Source organism: Nyctereutes procyonoides, unplaced genomic scaffold, assembly GCF_905146905.1.
Source record: "Nyctereutes procyonoides isolate TBG_1078 unplaced genomic scaffold, NYPRO_anot_genome, whole genome shotgun sequence".
In the NCBI taxonomy this organism is placed as follows: Eukaryota; Metazoa; Chordata; class Mammalia; order Carnivora; family Canidae; genus Nyctereutes; species Nyctereutes procyonoides.
In genome coordinates this window covers 40,018,815-40,039,478 of record NW_026575051.1, presented here as the reverse complement: position 1 = coordinate 40,039,478, position 20,664 = coordinate 40,018,815, and the positions used below count along the sequence as shown (strand labels likewise).

At 32.9% G+C, this 20,664-nt stretch overlaps 1 protein-coding gene across 4 annotated transcripts in view; it reads left to right on the top strand.

Moving 5' to 3' along the window:
• The window catches only part of PHIP (pleckstrin homology domain interacting protein), a 131,865-nt gene extending 113,332 nt beyond the window's left edge, over window positions 1-18,533 (top strand). For 2 of the 4 annotated variants that reach the window (XM_055329684.1, XM_055329687.1), the window contains 5 exons: window positions 5,709-5,861; window positions 6,925-7,088; window positions 7,543-7,802; window positions 8,303-8,500; window positions 13,049-18,533. In XM_055329684.1, coding sequence (XP_055185659.1) covers window positions 5,709-5,861; window positions 6,925-7,088; window positions 7,543-7,802; window positions 8,303-8,500; window positions 13,049-13,686 — 1,413 coding nt within the window. In that variant the 3' untranslated portion in view covers window positions 13,687-18,533. Of the gene's footprint in view, window positions 1-5,708; window positions 5,862-6,924; window positions 7,089-7,193; window positions 7,515-7,542; window positions 7,803-8,302; window positions 8,501-13,048 lie in introns of those variants that run through there. The other 2 variants (XM_055329686.1, XM_055329688.1) reach the window with 2 other exon arrangements.
• Window positions 18,534-20,664: the final 2,131 nt, after the last annotated feature.

The following is a 20,664-nucleotide window of genomic DNA, read 5'->3' as shown; positions in this document are numbered from 1 at the left end:
CAATTTCGTCAATAGATATATATCATAAGGTGCCTTTTTTTTTTTTCATTTAAAAATCAAGAAATGTGAAATCTTGAATGTAAAAGATAAGTTTTTAAGTCCAGCAATGTGATAAACTGGGCTAATTTGAGCACTATGCTCCAGAAAACTCATAGAAGAATTGAGCTAATACTATATAGTACTCTGGTTTTCAATTCTCTTTGGTTTTGGAACCTTTGGATTTCCCTTTGTTTCTTGTGAATCAAGCAATGTATTTTAGAAAATGTTATAATTTATCTAGTGCTTCCAGGTATTTTTGTATTCCTATACTTTTCCACAGAAAAGAAGAGCTAGATAAAAGCTTTAATGTTTGATTCTAGAGGGACAAATATAACACTGTTTATAGGCAAGAGACAGAAAAAGCCATGTGAAGAAGAAAATTGGAACTACGATCCCACCAGGACTGTTGAAAGACTTCACCCTCTATGAAAACACTAGTATAATTCCCTCCATGAGGAAAAATACTTCTCTGGTGCTCCGGTGTCAGGAGAGAAATCTCCCTAAGCCCACACTGTGCAAGAATATAAAGCCCAAATTTACACTACCCTTGTATATAGGAATTCATCAGAGGTAGAAACAAACAGTCCCTAATCACAGGTTTGTTAACGATAAAGGAAATCGCAAAGTATATGAGGGAGTGATTCATCATCTATACAACAGAAGCAACAAATGGAATATTAACACTCTCTCCCTCAAAACTTGACATAATAGATTATTTCTGAAAAACTGTATCAAATCTAAAACACCAATGACTTATTTAAGGCACCTCGAAGAAAGAAGAAATCAATTAAACTTGGACTTACCATTTTGGTTTAAGAGCTAAATAGAGGGATAAGAAGCATAAGCAAAAAAAGACCTTACTTAAGGGTGGGGGGGAGAAATGAGGCGGGTATTTTTTTAAAAACTTAATAGAATTCTGAAAATAAAATGCAAAACCATTGAAATTAAACCTTCAGAAAGATCAGCAGATGTGATAGATGAAAAAAATTTCAGAACATAACTTACAGGAATTTCAGCGAGAGAGAGTAGACAGAATGGGAGAGGGGTAATATTTGAGGAGTTAACGGCTGTAGATTTTCTAAGGTTGATAAACATTTGACAAAGCATGACTCCTGACCAGGATATACATGAAAAAAATCTTTACCTAGAATAATAGCAAAAAATCAAAACTCTGAGGACACAAGAAAAATGGTAAAGCAGCCACACAAAAAATATGAGCGAGACCTATTTTCATGACTCTGCATAGTTATGCATGTAGAATCTAAACATTAAAGCTTATATCTTTCTCTTCCTTTTTAGGGAAAAGTCCAGAATACAAAATTATCTGCTTATATATATGCCATACATATATATATACACACACACATATATATTCAATATTCAAGTAATTATAGTTCCTGTCAAAGTGGTTAGTTACCTTAAGAGTCAAGGTTTCAGTCTTTGGAGTATCTTTTTTTAAGGCCATTTACATGATTTCATTCCACAGGAAAATATGAAATCACAATTTTCACTTTATGGTTTACCCTTTATATTACAGTATCTTTTTTAAATTTTTATTTTAATTACAATTAACATAGAGTGTGGTATATAATATCGTGATTCAGCACTTCATACATCACCCTGTGCTCATCACAAGTGTATTCCTAATCCCTTCTGGTAACCATTAGTTCTCTGTAATTAAAAGTCTGTTTCTTACATTGTCTATCTCTTTCTCTTATTTTTTTCCCATTATTTATTTATTTTGTTTCTGAAATTCTGCACACGAATGAAATCATATAGTATTGGTCTTACTGTGACTGATTTATTTTGCTTAACATTATACTCTAGCTCTATTCATGTATTGCAAATGGCAAGTATTCATTCTTTTGTATGGATGAGTAATGGTCCGTGTGTGTACCATTCCTCAATAATGCTGCTGTAAGCATATGGGTATATGTATCTTTTTGAATTAGTGGTCTTGTATTCTTTGGGTAAATACTAGTAGTGTGATTGTTGGATCATAGGGTGCTTCTAATTTTTAGCTTTTTGGGGAACCTTTGTAATGTTTTCTATAACTGCACCATCTTGTATTCCCACCAACAATGCTTGAGTGTCCCTTTTTCTCTACATCCTCACCACCTATTGTTTTTTGCGTTATTGCCATTCTGACAGGTGTGAGATGCTACCTCATTGAAGTTTTGATTTACATTTTCCTGATCGTAAATGATGAACATCTTTTCATGTATCTGTTGGCCATCCGTATGTCTTCTTTAGAGACATGTATGCTCATGTTTTCTTCCCATTTTTAATTGGATTATTTGTTTTGTGGATGTTGAGTTTTAGAAATTCTTTATGTACTTTGGATACTAACCCTTTATTGGATGTCATTTGCAAGTAACTTCTCCCATGCCGTAGGTTGCCTTTAGTTTTATTGATTGTTTCCTTCACTGTGCAGAAGCTTTTTATTTTGATGTAGTCCCAGTAGTTTATTTTTGCTTTTGTTTCTCTTGCCTCAGAAGACATATCTAGAAAAATGTTGTCATAGTCGATGGCAAAGAGATTACTGCCTATGTTCTTTTCTAGGATTTTTATGGTTTCAGGTCTCATATTTAGGTCTTTAATCCATTTTGAATTTAATTTTGTGTTGACACTAGTATATTTTGCTAATTTTGTATGTATTATAAATACCTGAGTAATCATTTAAAAAATTTTAATAGGGAGTTACAGTCATAAACAATACATAATCAAATGAAGCCTATTCAAGTGACCCACAGGAAAATTGAGGAAAAAAGTAAAAACAGAACAACAGAGAACAATGAATAAAGTATCAAATGTAACTGAAATCATGCAGTGTGTTTTTTGGCCACAATGGAATCAAACCAGAAATAAAGAAAAGTAGCAGGAAAATCTCTAATCCCTTGATTGATAACTAAGTAAATATGTTTCTGAATAATCTGTGGGATCAAAGAAGTCTTTCAGGAAATAAATTGAACTAATAAATGACAGTGAATACAAAATACCAAATTTGTGGGATGAAGCTAAAACTATGCAAGGAAATTTACAGTACTAAATAGTACATCGGAAGAGAAAAGATCTCATATCAGTAATCTATGCTCTGTCCTCAAGAACCTAGAAAAATAAAAATAACCTGTGAGCAGAAGACAGGAAATAAAAAAGCAGAAATGAATGAAACTGAAAACAGAAAAACAATAGCAAAAATCCATAAAACCTAAAGCTGGTTCTTTGAACAGATCTACGAAAGTGGTAAAGCTCCATTAAGATTTACAAAGTTAAAAAAAGACACAAATTGCTAATATCAGGAATGCAATTTGGGATATCATTACAGAACCTATAGATACCAAAAGGATGATAAAGGAATAGTACAGATAACTTTATACATACAGATTTGACCTCTTACATGAAACGGACCAATTCTCCAAGTGCAAACTACTTTGTACTTTTACCAGTTCTCAATAGTACAAGCTATTACAGCTCACCCAGTATGAGACAGATCATTTGAATAGCCCTATAACCAGTAAGGAAATTTAATTTGTAATTAAAAGCTTTCAAAAAAGAAATCTCTTAAGTCCAGATGTCTTTACTGGATAATTGTACCAAATATTTAAAGAATTAACACAAATTCTACATAGTCTCTTCCACAAGATAGATAAGAGACTACTTTTCCACTCATTCTATGAAACTAGTATAACCCTGATACTAAAACTGGACAAAAAATGTATAAAAGAAAATGCAAATATTCTTAATAAAATATCAGCAAATAGAATTCAACAATATATAAAAATTATTTTATACCATGACAAACTGGGTTTTTTTCCAGGGATGAAAGGCTCATTCAGTATTCAAGAATTAGTCAGTGTACTTTGTCATATCAAAAGAGAGAAATTACATGATCAGATCAGTTAATGCATTTGAAAAGGCATTTGACAAAATGCAATACCCATTTGTTCCAAGAATGTACGTGTTGGCTATGATACAGTCAGCATCGCCACAGGAGGAAAGAAGTATGGGGCTTAGAAGGAAATTTATTGTGCTCACAAGTCCCAGAATGTTGTCATTGAATGACAGAGCCACAAAGGAAGCATCAGGTTTTGGTCCAGTAGCAGAAGATGGGAGTAAGGGAGATGCTTAAACAGAGCCTTTATTGGGATTTCTATGAGAAAGGCAAGGCAGAGCAGGGTAAATACTTGAGGACTGGCTAGTTGGAATAATTTCAGTGGGCTTTGAGGCATAGAAGTGGTCCCAAGTTGTCTGGCACTTAGCCTTAGGACAAGTCAGGGCAGAGGAAATACTGGCTTGGCTGGTATTAGATAAAGAGATAATTGGTTTACATATGAAAGTTGTGTCCTTAGTGCCGCCCTTTGCTATCTGTAAGAATTGGTTAGCCCTAAGAGGGGCAATCTCTCCTCAGGTCTGTAAGGAACCCAAAAAATGTCAGGGCATCAGGAATACAGAAAATAAGAAAATATAATTAATGTAATTAGCCCTATGATGATGGAAAGATGCCAAATACTGTAAGAAATAATGTAAGAAAAAAACACCATTAATGATAAAAGAAAAAAAAAACTTAAGGAAACTAGGAATAAAGGGGAACTTTGAAAGCTTGATAAAGAAGGTCTTTTTCAAAACCTACAGCTAAGTCATGCTTAATCATTAAAAAAAATTTCCCCCCTAATACTAGGAATGAGGCAAAGATGCCTATTCTCACCACTGCTATTCAACATAAGTCAACATAAGACTGCAAATTCTAGCCAATGCAAGTAAGGTTAAAAAAAAAGAAAAGAAATAAAAGCGATATAGATTAAGAAATAAAACTGCCTGTTTGTAAAAGGTTATCCTCCTATTTGCCTTAGGGTCAAACATATTTGATTATAATTTAAACTTGATGGTGCAAACTGAAGCTATATTTTGAAAAAAAAAAGTTACATACCACAGGGCTATGGAAAAGATGTATTACCCTTATTCTCTTTTAAAAAGTGCCATATTTGAATAATACTATTCTATTTTTTTTCTGCTTTCATTTGTCTATTTTTATTGCTTCTAATCTATTGCCTTATTTTATACACAATTGACTAGGTGGATATCTTAGATGATTCCATTTCTCCTTTGTGTAATGAAATGCATGAGCTTCGTGACAACTATTTACATTCATAATTCCTGATTGCTACAGAGTTCCCAATTGTAATAAAGTTGAGGTTACTAGAACTCAGGCCTCCACACAAATGGGATAGATACTAGCATAGTTCCATTGTTTTTATCTCCTTATTTTAAAGTCACAATTATATTGCAGTGAGTAAAAGCCTTTAGAGTTCAAAGATAATATAAAATTTTGGATTTCTTACACCAAACTTCGTTAGTTGTAGTGCTGAGTTTTTTCAGTACTCTTAATCCCCCTTTTCCAGAACAACTCTACCCTTTACCTTTTCTCTAAGAAAAAGAAGCAGAATTTATTAGGTTCTTGAATGAGAAAAATCCTGTGTTTACTGCAAGAAAGGGAGAGGGCATGAAAAAAATAAAAATTGTTAGAAAAAAAGCCTTGATGAGGAAAATAACGGATTATTAATAATTACAGGACTTGTACTCATCACAGAAATTGTATATGAATCCCTGTGCTGAGTAGTAATACTTTGTGGTAGTGATGTTAATAATACCACCTGCTTTTCTTCTCTTAGGACTACAGAGACATCATTGACACTCCAATGGATTTTGCTACTGTTAGAGAAACTTTGGAGGCTGGGAATTATGAGTCACCAATGGAATTATGTAAAGATGTCAGACTTATTTTTAGCAATTCAAAAGCCTATACACCAAGCAAAAGATCAAGGGTATATAATTAAATTGTTTTTGTGTTTAGATTAAATGAAGTCAGTAGAAAAGTAGGTTAAGTAGCCAAATGTTGCTTTAATTAAAATTTAGAGCAAAATTGATTTTCTGTTATGTTCTTAATGATATTCCTAGTGGAAAAAAGAATTCACGTCTATTTTTTTTCCTTCTATAAAATAACAATGATGTCACTAATGTTTAGGAATGGTTACTTTTCTTAAACACATCTCACATACATATTGTCCTGGTATATATTTAGGGTTATGTGGGCTTGACTTTTCCAGCTGTGTTCTGCATTAATGGAAAGGCATTTTTGTGAATGATTTATAAAAATGAATAAAGTTATAAATATCATTTTCTCTTTGGGCAAATAAGACCCCACAAAGGGATGCTATATGGAAGTGAAATGAAAAAGAATAGATGCTGGTCCTAAGTAGCAGTGGAAAAGAAAACAGGTTCAAAACCTCAGAGATAGGGATGCCTGGGTTGGGTGTCTCAGCGGTTTAGCGTCTGCCTTCGGCTCAGGCATGATCCCAGTCCTGGGATCCAGTCCTGCATCGGGCTCCCTGCATGGAGCCTGCTTCTCCCTCTGCCTGTGTCTCTGCTTCTCTCTGTCTCTGATGAATAAATAAATATTTTTTTAAAAACCCAAAACCTCAGAGATAGTTTCAGTGTGACAGAGTTCACGGGAATTTTGTCTACATGAGCCATCTGAATTGATATTAGGGCTTTTACTTTAAGAATCTGGGGCTGCCTGGCTAGCTCAGTCAGTAGAGCATGCAACTCTTGATCTCAAGGTTCTAAGTTTGAACCATGTGTTGGATTAGAGAATACTTAAAATATTTTAAAAAAGAAAAGAATCTGGAAACTTGGAATATTTCTAATCTAAATATAAAAATAATTGTAAGCATGCTTTAGTTTTGCTCTTCATGTAAAGAGATTGGGGGAAAGTATTGTTTAAATTGTTAAAACTACTCGCTAGTAAAATACTCTATTTGTATGTTAATATTTACTGAACAAGCATTTTCCTTTGAGGAATGTTTAAACTTTTTTTTCTTACCACAGATTTACAGCATGAGTTTGCGCCTGTCTGCTTTCTTTGAAGAACACATTAGTTCAGTTTTATCAGATTATAAATCTGCTCTTCGTTTTCATAAAAGAAATACAATAACCAAGAGGAGGAAGAAAAGAAACAGAAGCAGCTCTGTTTCCAGTAGTGCTGCATCAAGGTATTTGATTTCTTTTAAAAAGCATCAATTGATCTATAACTTTGTCATCTAAATGATAGAACTTGGTGTTTTTTAATACTTCCTTTACTATTCCCTATATTGCAGAATGATATATTTGACATGCAAGTTCCTAAGATGTGGAGGATTTTTAATCTTTTAACTAAAGCTATACTAGTGTAAGTGCTTAAATTCAAACTGCTAAATCTATACAGTAAAACAGCATTTTTAGGATAGTGATGGCATCATGCTTTCTGTCATATAACTGTAGCATTTATGGCGATCCTTCACTAAATATTCACTTTCAAAGGCTCACAACCATATGAAATCCACTACAAATCTCATATTTTAACATATTTCATAATAGTACAAATATTGAATCCAACAGTATTATTAAACTATTTTATTCATCTACATAAAGGTATAAGAATGACTAATGATACTATTTTATTTACAGCCCTGAACGGAAAAAAAGGACGTTAAAACCCCAGCTAAAATCAGATATCTCTACCTCTCCATTCTCTACACCTACACGAACAGTTCCACCAAGGCATAATGCCACTCAGATAAATGGTAAAACAGAATCCAGTTCTGTAGTTCGAACCAGAAGCAATCGAGTGGTTGTAGATCCAGTTACCACTGAACAACCATCTACTTCTTCAGCAGCAAAGACTTTAATTTCAAAAGCTAATACATCTGCAATGCCAGGGAAAACAAGTAAGAATCAATTATAGTTTCTAAAGTGAAGTATATGTAATTTTTAAATTTAAGCTTTTATTTTGCCAAGTAAAATATACTGGGTTTTAGTAAATTCGGGCAGGAAGTGGTTTTGCTCTTTTTATTGTTTTTGCTCTTTTTTGTTTTCATTTTTAATAAGAAAAAATTGAGATTTAGGAATCTCAGTGTAGAGTAATGCTTAAAAATGGCAACTCTGATCCAAACTGCCTGAATTTAAATCCTGGTACCCAGACTTGGTAATAATTTGCCAAGTTGCCTTTATAATCTTGAGGTAACTTGTTAGTGTCGAAAAGATCTGAAACTGTTTTTCCTGTTTAAAAGTAGATTTCCTGAAGAAACATTAAGCAACCCCGAGGTTTTATCCTTTTGGCTAATTCAGGTTAGAAGTAATCCCAACCTCCTTGTTTGTTTTTAGGTTAAATAACTCTTAGCTTTTAATTTTGTGTGTGTGTGTGTGTGTGTGTGTGTATGTGTTTTAGTTCTAGAGAATTCTGTGAAACATTCCAAAACCTTGAATACTCTTTCAAGCCCTGGTCAATCCAGTTTTAGTCATGGCACTAGGAATAATTCTGCAAAAGAAAACATGGAAAAGGAAAAGCCAGTCAAACGTAAAGTGAAATCATCTGTACTCTCAAAAACATCCACTCTTACAAAGTCATCACCTATCATTGAGCAAGGTAAGGTGTTCTTTGTATCTTCCAAGATACATAGTACATATTTCTTTAAAAATGATGCTTTTTGTCGGAGGTAGCATTTATATCCTCTCTCTATTAGTATGCTCATTTAAAAGTCACATATTCTGTACTAGTTGATAGATTCAGTGAGACATCTCTTGATTTGTAGCTTTGTGCCCAAAGCAAACTCTGTTGTCATTAAACTTAAAAGCCTTGAAAACCTTGCTATATGGAAATGAAAACAAATTTTAGAATCAAAGGCTTTTATATTAAATAGTTCCTAACTTCATTATTATACCACCGTAAGTATATTCAAAGAGTTTAAATTAAATTGGATTTAATTAACCCAATTTAATTTCTTTACTTATCTAGAAAAATTAAATTGTTTTTACATCACAAAATTCAGCACACTGCCCTTCCCTAAATAGTAACTCATCAGAGTTGTCTACAGAGTTGTCTACAGCCCGACCACTATTCTGTGATACAACTTTTAACCCTTTAGAGTTAAGCTTCCAAATTCTTTCATCTGCATATTTTCATTATAAAAGCTTTATGTTTGAAAGATGGAGAAAGTAACTTACATAATACACCCTGTGACATGTTAAAACAATTATGGCTTGTTGGCAGTAAGCAGCTCAAGAATAAGCATTTTGTATCATGACTTCCAAAGTATGCGTAAACAGTTTCCTCTTCAGTTTTATTAGAAACCTCTCAAAATTTAATTTTTCAACTGAAACATCCTTTTTGATTACTGGCATTGGAATCTACCCCCCTACGTAAGCTTAAAATCAGGGAGTCATCTGGCCTTCTCTTCCAGATATACTTCACAGTCGTTAGTTTCTTTTACTAATGCTTCCTTAATTTCTCAAAATTCCATTCCTCCTATCACTTCTGTGTTCTTAATTCAGGCCTACATAATTTCTCAACTGAACTATTATCTTAGTTTCCTAACGTGTCTTACTGCCTCCATTCTCAACTCTTCCACATTGTGCAAAAATGATCTATTTGATCATTTTGCACTCTGGCACATGTTGTGTGCATGCCCATACAATACACACTCACATCCTTCCCTGCTTTCAAATGATATGTGAAGTCAGTTTCAATATTTTTGCCTTTTATATAAGATTCTTCATTACTTGGCTCCTGCCTAACATTCCAGCTTTCTTTACTTTCTCCTCTTTTCTTTTTAAGATTTTATTTACTTATCTATTTATTTATTTATTTGAGAGAGCAAGCAGGAGAGGAGGGTATGGTGAGGGTAGAGAGAAGCAGGCTTCTCACCGAGCAGGGAGCCTGAAGCAGGATCATGACCTGAGCCGATGGCAGATATTTAACCGAGTCACCCAGGTATCCCATTCTTTCTCCTTTTCATATGTCACCTATCCTCTACCACTTGAAAGTCGCTGAAATACCATTGCCCTCTTCTTTCTTTGGAATGTCTTTTTTTTTTTCCAATTTAATGGTTTCCTATTACCTTTCAAGTCTCACTTTGAAATATCATCTACTCCAGGAAGCTTCTTCATGAGTCCTTCAGACAGAATCAAGCACTTAATCTTTTATTTGCAAGAACACCTGGTTCACCTTTTTGTGGCAGTTAGAGTATTCTTTTTTACATGTGTCTATATCCAGTAGAAAAGAACTCTTGTCTTTACTTTCTCTAATCACCTGTACTTAGTATATAGTGGACAATAAGTATTTGAATAATCAAGCAAATATGCTCGTTTGGGCAATACAAGTATAGAAGCAAATGACTTTGTGTATATGAGTGTTTTATATTTTTATATACAATTTTCTGAACTAAATTAAAAATTGTATATATGGGCAGCCTGGGTGGCTCAGCAGTTTAGCGCCACCTTCAGTCCAGGGTGTGATTCTAGAGACCCGAGATCGAGTTCCACGTCAGGCTCCCTGCAGGGAGCCTGCTTCTCCCTCTGCCTGTGTCTCTGCCCGTCTCTCTCTCTCTCTCTCTCTCTCTCTCTCTGTCTCTCATGAATAAATAAATAAAATCTTTTAAAAAAATTGTATATAGTATATTTATAGGCCTTGCTTCTGTCACTTTGAACCCTACAGAAATTAAATGTATATAGTAAATTGATTCTAGCATTATGTTGGGGGGGACGAGTCCAATAACCAATTTGATTTACCTGTTTTGAGTATCACAAATATATGAGTTACCAGTACAGTATATAAATATGATGAGCTAATAAGTCATTTTTTAAATTTTTTTTAAATTTATTTATGATAGTCACAGAGAGAGAGAGAGAGAGAGAGAGAGAGAGAGAGAGAGAGAGAGAGAGAGAGGCAGGCAGAGACACAGGCAGAGGGAGAAGCAGGCTTCATGCACCGGGAGCCCGATGTGGGATTCGATCCTGGGTCTCCAGGATCGCGCCCTGGGCCAAAGGCAGGCGCCAAACCGCTGCGCCACCCAGGGATCCCCTAATAAGTCTTTATTATGTAAATATTGATACCTGGATTAATAGAATCAAGAGGCAGTGCTGTCCAATGGAAATATAGTATAAACCATGACAAGCATGATTTAAGTTTTCTAATAGCTACTACATGTAATAATAACAGGTAAAATTACCAATTTTAAGAATTTATACTATTTAATCCATTATATCAAAAATATTTCAGCATGTAATCAATATTTCAAACTATACATATTTAAATTTAATTAAAAATTCAGTTCCTCAGTTGCATTAGCTGTGTTTCAAGTGCTCAATAGCTACATGGTTAGTAACTACCTTGTTGAGCAGCACAGATCAACATAAAGAGAGCTACCTTTGTTCTTAACCTCTTTTAGTTTATGTATTGCTTTGTAAAGTTGATGAAATCTGTAGTTCTTTACCCAGAAAATGCACATAGGCATATTAACACAAAATTTGGACCATTTCAAGACGTTCATGGAGTACTTGAAGCCAAGCTGTAGAATTTCTATAGTGGGTGTATGGACTGGATATTTAGAATCCTTGTCTTAGTAGTCTTAATGTAAAACAAGATATATAGAATCCTCAGGTTAAGTATAATTGTGTGTTAGAAAATACTTTTTTCACAAATACACAAGCACGTTTCTCCCCTGCTTCCCTTCCCCTTATTATACTAGAAGACCACTAAAGAAAATTATTTGTACTCTGTGGGTCAGGAAATGACAACTTTGCCCTTTCCCTCTGCTTCTGGCTCTGACCTCTTGTGACCTTGATTTTTTCCTTGATATTTATGAAATATAAATTAAACCTATAGCAAAAAAATACCATTTTGAAGAAGCATTCTCTTTAAAAGCAGTTTTCATTTCTTTATGGATTTCCTCTAGAATATGATATTGCAGGATACCCATCACAACCAAACAAAAAAATCTGAGAACTTTGAAGGAAAAAGTGATAATACATGTCTTCATCTGATAGGGTAATAGCATTTTTTTTTTCAACACAGAGGGCAGTTCATCATGATGGAGATCCTGTAGATTTAGAATTTGATCTTCAGAATTTTCTGATTTTTTTTTTTATAAAGCATAATGTCCTTTATCATGGAATTTGTTACAGTTATAATGGTGTCATACATAATAGGGTTGATTGATACATGGAGTCAGTACACTTATGATAATAAATCATTTGCCATTCAATTGCACGAGGATATAGGACTGTTTAAAAAAGCTTGTGAAGAAAACTGCTATTTAGTTGTTTATTTAATCCTTTTTAAACAATTCTGAGAACATAGTTCATGACCAAGAGTAACTTATTTCTATTCTTATAGTTATGGTAGGTGAAGAATATCAAAGGCATGGTAGTTTTTATGGAGAATAACTGATGTAAATTATTCCAGTAGATGTACTCTGAAACTCCTTATGTGGTAGGATTAAGAGAGGAGATCCTTTTTACTTCTGAGGGACTTAAGGAAATATTTAGACTATAAAATCTTCTGTGATTTTAGAGAGGGTATGATGATCACATCCAAAATAGACTCAAATAAGATTTAGAATCATTCCAGTCTTGATAGTTGCTTTTTATTCCATCCCTAACAGGAAATAAATGATTAGAGGTAAGTAGAAGGGGATTGCCAAGTTAAAATGTCATGGATTTTATATAAGGGCATTTTCCATAATTGAACTGCTTAAAGGTGGTAGGAGTACAGAAAACTTTTTAATGAGGTAAACAATAAAGTTCTTTGTGGTTGCTAAGCTCTGTACAAATACATAGGGTAACGGAAAAAAATGCTTTTATATTAAAATGTGTAGTAAAGGTAGTGGAATAAGAAGCCTTGGCTAATCCCAGCTCTATCATAATTTACAGTATTGACAGATTATTTGCTCTGAGTTTCATTTCCCTCATTTGAGATCATTAATGACTTCACTGAGGATCTTTTCTCCTCTGTGAGTTTTCAGTAGAAAATAATGCTATTCAACTATTAGCCTTCTGCTGGTTCTTTTTCTCATTTTAGTAAAACAAAAATTAGGATTGCATTTTACCTAAGTATAGCAATGTTTTTACTGACTAGTTTGAGGGTCAAATTAAAAAAGCAATTCCATGTATTAAGTGTGCTGTTGTTGCTTTTTAGCAGATTGTAAGAACAATGCTCTTATACCTGGAAGCATTCAAGTAAATGGCCATGGAGGGCAGCCATCTAAACTTGTGAAGAGAGGACCTGGAAGGAAGCCTAAGGTAGAAGTTAATACCAATAGTGGTGAAGTTATCCACAAGAAAAGGGGTAGAAAGCCCAAAAAGCTACAGTATGCAAAGCCAGAGAATTCAGAGCAAAATAATGTGCATTCAATCAGAGATGAAGTAGTTCCTTCTTCAACATGCAGTTTTCTTTCTGAAACTAATACCGTAAAGGAGGATTTGTTACAGAAAAAAAGTCGTGGAGGCAGAAAACCAAAAAGGAAGATGAAGTCACAAAAACTAGATTCAGATCTCATAGTTCCTACAAGTGTTAAAATGCTAAGAAGAAGTAACCGAAAAAAGCCAGATGATCCTATGGATGAGGAAGAAGAGTTTGAGGAACTTAAAGGCTCTGAACCCCACATGAGAACTAGAAACCAAGGTCGAAGGACAGCTTTCTATAATGAGGATGATTCGGAAGAGGAGCAGAGGCAGCTGTTGTTCGAAGACACCTCTTTGACTTTTGGAACTTCTAGTAGAGGACGAGTCCGAAAGTTGACTGAAAAAGCAAAAGCTAACTTAATTGGTTGGTAACTTGTACCAAAATATTTTACTTTGAAATCATAAAGCAGGTACAGTTAAGGAATACGTAGAACTAAGGCTTCTGCTTCCTTGCTGCTATGGTGGATTAGGGAATGTTATGATTTGATTTGCAAAAAAACAAACAAACTTACAAGACACTTCACTTCTTTAAATGAATATATATATATAAATATATACATATATATTTTAAATGTTTGCTATTTATTGCCCTTAGATAGGTTATGCATTTCAACATTCATTTCATTCACTGTTTGAAACAAAAGAAATTGAGGACCTATAATGAATTCCCAGTTTATTTCTGGAAAAGACAGTTCTGCTACACTCTTAAGGAGCATAATATTCCTAGTGATAGAGCATTTCATGTTAAAATTATTTTTGACCAAGCCAGGTACATTTCTATTGATACAGAAGTTGTGCCCCTAGGAAGACAGATGTTATCAGAGTAGCAGTAAATTAAGAAGTGTGTTTCCTCTAAAGATTAAATATAAAATTCCCACCATTTGATACCCTAAAAAGTTTGATTTTAATTATAGAATGTTCATCTACAAAGAATCTAGACAAGGCTTTTGCTGTATTCCATTTCTGCCAAACGTAAGAGAAAATGTACTGATGAAAAGGAAACATATCCACATTGGAAAACATTTGACTGTCTAATTTTTCAGACCTTGATTCTTATATCAATCACTCAATCTCTGTTTATTGTGCCAAAGACTGAGAATCAGTGCAGTGGAAAGCCTGTTTTTGACTGTCAGGACAGCATACACTTTTCAATATTGGAAAGGCTATATATTATTCTAAAGAGCACGTTATTAAAAAGAGTTATGCTGAGATGTATCTTTTTTTGGTACTTAATAGTAGAAAATAATGCACTGGTGGGTCCTTTGACAGAGATGTTTTAGAGAAAATGTTTAAGTGGTTAAAGGATTCAAGGAAAATACAGGAAAAAGGTATGGGATTTGATGTTTACTTGTTGATCTGGATTAATGTCATTTCTAAACTTTAGACATATCTAATAGGCTAAAATGACTTACAAAGAAATGTGTCTGTGTGTGTATGTGTATATATTGATAAATGGGTATAATTAAATATATATACAAACACATACTTATATACTATTACCCAGGTATAAATTCTTTTTTCAGGATTTTTTAGATAGTGGTAGAATAAAAATAATTTTAAAATGTCATACTTTATAGTTTAATTTTAAGGGGAAGATTGGTTATTTTCAATTATTAAAGGTTAAAATAGGCCAAATCACTTTTTATGCAATCATGTTTTATACAGTGGTCTCATTGCACATTGTGTTTTTTCTGCACTTTTTATGGTATCCTTATCACGCTGGTATGTCAATATACACCCTAAAGAAAAATTCCATTTAATGATTGTGCCTTGTATTCTATTATTTTTTGCATCATTAGTAAAATTAAGTTGTCTATTGTAAATGATAACTATATGACTTAGGAGAATGTATTGCTATATGTACTGCTATGGAAAAGGAAAGCAGTTATTTATTTGTTTATGGTACAGTTAGTTATTTTATACCTTAAAAACCAACATAAATACCATTTCTATTGTTTGAAAATTATTGTCCATTTTTTAAAAAGTTTAAAGAATGTAGTATTTTCTGAGGACTGGTATGGTACAAAAATGTAACCAAAATTTTCAGATACTACATTTTTAAAAAGTGAGGATGGGAAAATGTGTATCAGCATGACCCTGATATAGAAAAATAAAGTCTTTAATGGAACCTTGGCAAAATACATTACATAATCATTTCTTATTTCTGGTAGGGATAAATGTCAGTCATTTAATTGTATTGAAGAATAATGGAAAGTGATGCATTTGGGCTTTTTTTAGATCATTTGTAACTAAATTTGTACAGAAATCCTCCCGTGAAATTAAGTAAACCATTTTCCAGATCTTAACTGGATTGCTGTGATTTTGCAGTCGAGAAATAATTTCAAATTTTTCAGGTTTTTTGTATATTTATTTTTTTCTAACAAATATATTTAACTATATAATTAAAATTCAGTAAACTCTTCATAATGCAGAAATGGATGGCTTGGTTGTATAGTAAAATGAGTCTTTCAGTTACACCATTATTGAGAATAATGTGTATGTTTGAGATTTAAGTCATTAAAGTAAGTGTTGCTTTTGAAGGCAATCTATTTGAAACATGTAATTTCCTGATGTTATCTGCATTGTGTTGGAAAAAAATAATAGGCTATATATAAATCCATTTTTGTAAAAGTTATGTGTATAGTTTTAAGGTGTGTACAGAAAAAGGAAGAGCGTACACAGTCTTAGAGTGGAGTATACCTCTAATATGATGTATGGATTAGCAAAGAAATGATTATTTACCATCTTAACTGCAACAAGTAAATGTATTGTTCTGTTCTAAAGACACTGTATACTTATGACCTTATTTGGACATCATTAGACACTGGTTTCTTAGTAAAGCAAAAATGACTTGGATCCAGATTCTTTGTAATTGAGACACTTAAAATTATGTATTAGTAATAGATATATTTAGACTTTATATTTTTATAATTTAGCTTCTATACATGCAAAAGTTGAATTGAGAAATTTAAGTCATTGCCGTATTTTTGTTTTGTTTGACCAAATATCAAAAATATTGGAAAAGTATCCTCTTTGAGACAGTGACACCATGCATGTACCCTTCATAGGGCAAAAGGAAATGTTGACAGTTGTCATAGGTGAGCAATAAAAGCTTCAAGTTTATTGAAAGTTTCAGAAATATAACTTGTTACATACATGGAAAATACAAATCAATTTATATATTTTTAAGTACCTAACCCTAATATTCTTTCCCTCCACCCCAGCAGTCTCCAGTCCTAGTCAAATGAAAAAAATATAAAATGTTGCAAATGAGCAGTTTAAACATTCAGTCTAATTACAATCTCACAACTGGGCAATATGTATATAGCTTCTTAAAATTTTATCCTTTGCAATCTACTAATATGTCATTAGACTGGTTTCTGCATAAATTTATGTACTAAAGATTTTTTGGTCTTGTTTCCATTGTTTTTATTATTGGCACAGCTTCACAAATTTGAAGACTATTGTTAACATTATTATGAAAGTATTTTCCTCAAATTTAATTAGAATAACTAAAGGATAATTGTGAGCTTGATCATGTCACATCTGAAATAAAAATTTGGCTGAATTTAGTTAACACTTGGAAATGAATTGCAAAAGATAGACTAGTCTACTAAAAGATCCTCATGCAGCAGCAGTGTGTTAACATCTAGAACTGCCCATTATCTGTAGTGTGGTATATTAATCAGACATTTTAGCAAATGTATTCAAATAACTTTTTTGCTTATGTGATATTCACAACTTTTACATGTTTTAAAATTTGACTTCTAATATACATTATAGTAGTATTTAATTCTAGCATTCCATTTTGTCCATACATACCTATGTATCTCTCACATGTCAACTGGAAGCAATTTTGATTATCAATTTTCTATTTAATGAAAACAAATTGTTATTCTGAATGTTTTTGTTCACCTGAAATTTATTTTTGAGTAGGTTGAAAGGACCAAGATACTTGAGTGTTTAAAGGGCTTATAAGCATTCTCCTTATATGCAGGAAACACTTGATTTTAAAAGTCATAAGAGGGGAAGTAATTTTATGTTCCATGAATTACCCCCCCCCATACTAAGAAAGTATTTAAGAAAGTATTTTTTACATAAGAGGTTGTGATGTGGTTTAGTTATGTTTAGGTGAGAATTTATTTTCCTATTAAAATTAGAAAAATATACCTTTACTCCTTGCACTTCTCCTTAGTTCCCCAAATTTCCAAGTGATTTGAACTAAATACTACATTTACTAAGAAACTACTTATGTTCTTAATTATACTGAGCTAAGCACTACAAATGATGTTTTGTACTATGTACAGTAGCCAAGAGGTCAAATTGAGTCAGAAGACTGTAACTACCACTTTTGACGCTCCAGAGATAAATCTTGTACACACTGCAGTAAAATAATTAGAAAATATGCGCTATAAATATATATTATTTTTAGTTTTGATAGCTCTGTGTTGAAATACTTTTTTAATGCAGATAAAATCATCAGGAAATTAACCTTTATATGGCACAAACCAAATACATAATAGTGGGTGGCTATGAGTTTCTACATTTAAGGAGCTAAGAATAGGTTTGAAATGATATATAGTACACATGATATGATGCAGAGGGCACACACATGCTCATTACTTTTTAAGATTGTGTGTGTTGATTAATCACAATGATAAACTATTGAGGCAAAAATACAAAGTTACATTTTTGGACCATATTAAAACTGCAAGAAGATGAGGTCTTCTTAAAGATCTTTTAGAAAACTTAAATCCTGTCACACGATATTTAGACGTGTAGAATGTAGCTCAATTTTTTAAAAGTAACTGACCTAGAGGGTTAAAGTTGAAACTGACACATTTTCAAATTAAAATTATACTTATTTTGTACAGAAAACAATGTTAAACACAAGCAAATCTGTTGTATGTAATAAGTAACACAGAGTTTAAAGACAAATTATTTAGCTTTATTGAGGTTTTTGTTTTTTCCTTCCAGAAACCTGGAATATCATGTTATAAACAGCAGTCTCACATCAGAATAGCAGTGCCCTTTCTTTTTGTACATATTGATTGGACCTTTCTTTACTGTTATGTGGACACTTTCTATGTTAGTTTTGATGCATAATTCTTTGAATCCTTTTATACAAACTAGAATGTATGTGTAAGAATTCCTGTCCCTGCAATGTAGTAACTACAAACTTATTTTTAAATAAATAGAAAACTTGTTTTTCTAAGCTATTTTGTAGAGCCTCCTGATTTATTATTATTATTATTAACAAAACAGTACATGATTTCATCAGGCATTGTACCAAAGAAGTTATTATGTAAATGCACTATTTAGCAGAATGTTAAAATAACCTGCCAGTTAAAGGATTGTGGGTACCCTAATTCCAAAATAACCAAATGTTGAAAATAGGTCACTTCCTTTTTTTTTTTTTTTTTTTAAGATAATATTTGTGAGAGAACATGTGCGCATTAGAAAGGGGAGGAGCAGAGGGGGAGAATTTCAAGCAGAGCCTGGCTTGGAATTTGATCTCATGACTCTGAGATCACAACCTGAGCTGAAACCAAGGGTCTGTTGCTTAATCGACTGAACCACTCAGGTGCCTCAAGTCTCTTCCTTTTAATATACACATTTAATAAAACAATTTTACTAGTTTACGATGTGCAAGTTACTGTACTGGGTGATAAATATGATATTCAGGTATTTCTAAGATAATTCAAAGTTTTTCAAAATGTGAAGTAAAATTTCTGCAAAAAAAATGGAATGATGAAAAATGTCTCTTGTTAAGCAGTTATGCAAAATAAGATTGTGAAGGTATTGCTGTTTTCCTAGAAATTTGTTCAGATGGGGCATACATTTTCAAATTCCTAAAAATCCTAATTTTAGTATAAGGAATACATAGGATATAATAAATGATAATTCAAATTAAGTAGTTAAAGGGGTGACTTGTGATTTTGTACTATCAATGACCATTTCTCCCTAAGAAATTTTGTTTAGGGCAGCCTGGGTGGCTCAGTGGTTTAGCACCACCTTCAGCCCAGGGCATGAGCCTGGGATCGAGTCCCATATCAGGCTCCCTGCATGGAGCCTGCTTCTCCCTCTACCTCTCTTTCTGTTTCTCATGAATAAATAAATAAAATCTTTTAAAAAATTTTTTCTTTGTTTAAATGACTGTATAAGTATAAAATTCTAAGTTGAGGAAAGCAGTAAACATTCCCAGGGTACCATGTTTTTTTTCTCTAAGCTGATACTAATACCAAGTATATATTTACTTAGGGAGCCAGTCAAGAAAAATTCATTTTCAGTAACCAGTATTTACTGGTTTCTCTTTTGTAATAACAACTTTATGTTCTAGGCTGTTTTCCTGTTGTTTAAGGACAGTAAGATTAAAAACCAAAGCACAGGACTTCTATCTCTTGCATTATACATACCTTGTATTTATAATCTTTTTGCACTTAACATGTTTTACTCTATGTTGATTGCTCTTGGGTTTGGGGGAAAAAAAAACAGATTCAATGAAATACCTTTCTGCCTAATTAGCTAGACATGGTGGCAGCAGTGTAATAGAATGAACTAGGCTGAGTTGAGTCATCTCTTTTAGCTTCACTTTCTTCATCTGTAAAGTTTGAAAAACAATTAGATAATCCTCAACATCCAGTTCATTTCAAATAGTCACAGGATTATTTCTCATTTGTATATTGTCCCCTGTAGTTGTGGTTCAGTTTTGGCTTCTCTGTTTAGTCCATAAATAAAATAATGCTATTGTATAACTTTTAGGTAAGCTGTATATTGTCATGACCTAATATTGTCATGACCTAATTGTGTATGTGCAAGACCTTCTGCACCCTTAGAAAAGGAAGTTTTGAGTTGCAGTATTTGTTTACTGCTAATAAAAGGTAGAAGTTTGGTGATTTTTCCCAGGGCCCTCTGGGAAGTCTCAAAGGTAGTTTCTGTGTAAAACACATCTTGAAATTTTTTTTTTAGGACTCAATTTGGGGAAAGCAAAAGTTTCAGAGGAGATTCAATCACTTCATTAAGACAGGATCATAAGTGCCTGAGAATGTAGTTAGTTTCCCACTTAATAGAAATGAAATAAAATATTTAAGAGGAAACAGAAGGCAGAGCAATTTCAAGGAAACACATCTTTCCCCAGTGGGGAACTTCTTTCATTTTGGTCTTTGTTTTAATAATCAAGGACATTATAAAGTTAAAACAAAGCCAAGCAAATTATTCTGATGAGATATGGAAAATCTATCTGAGCAAATTATACAGAAGTTGAGCAATTTAGTCTTCTTTTGAGGCCTTTAAGAACAATTATTTTAATGGAGAAAGCCAAATTCTAGTTTGGTACTGACCTAGTCCTGA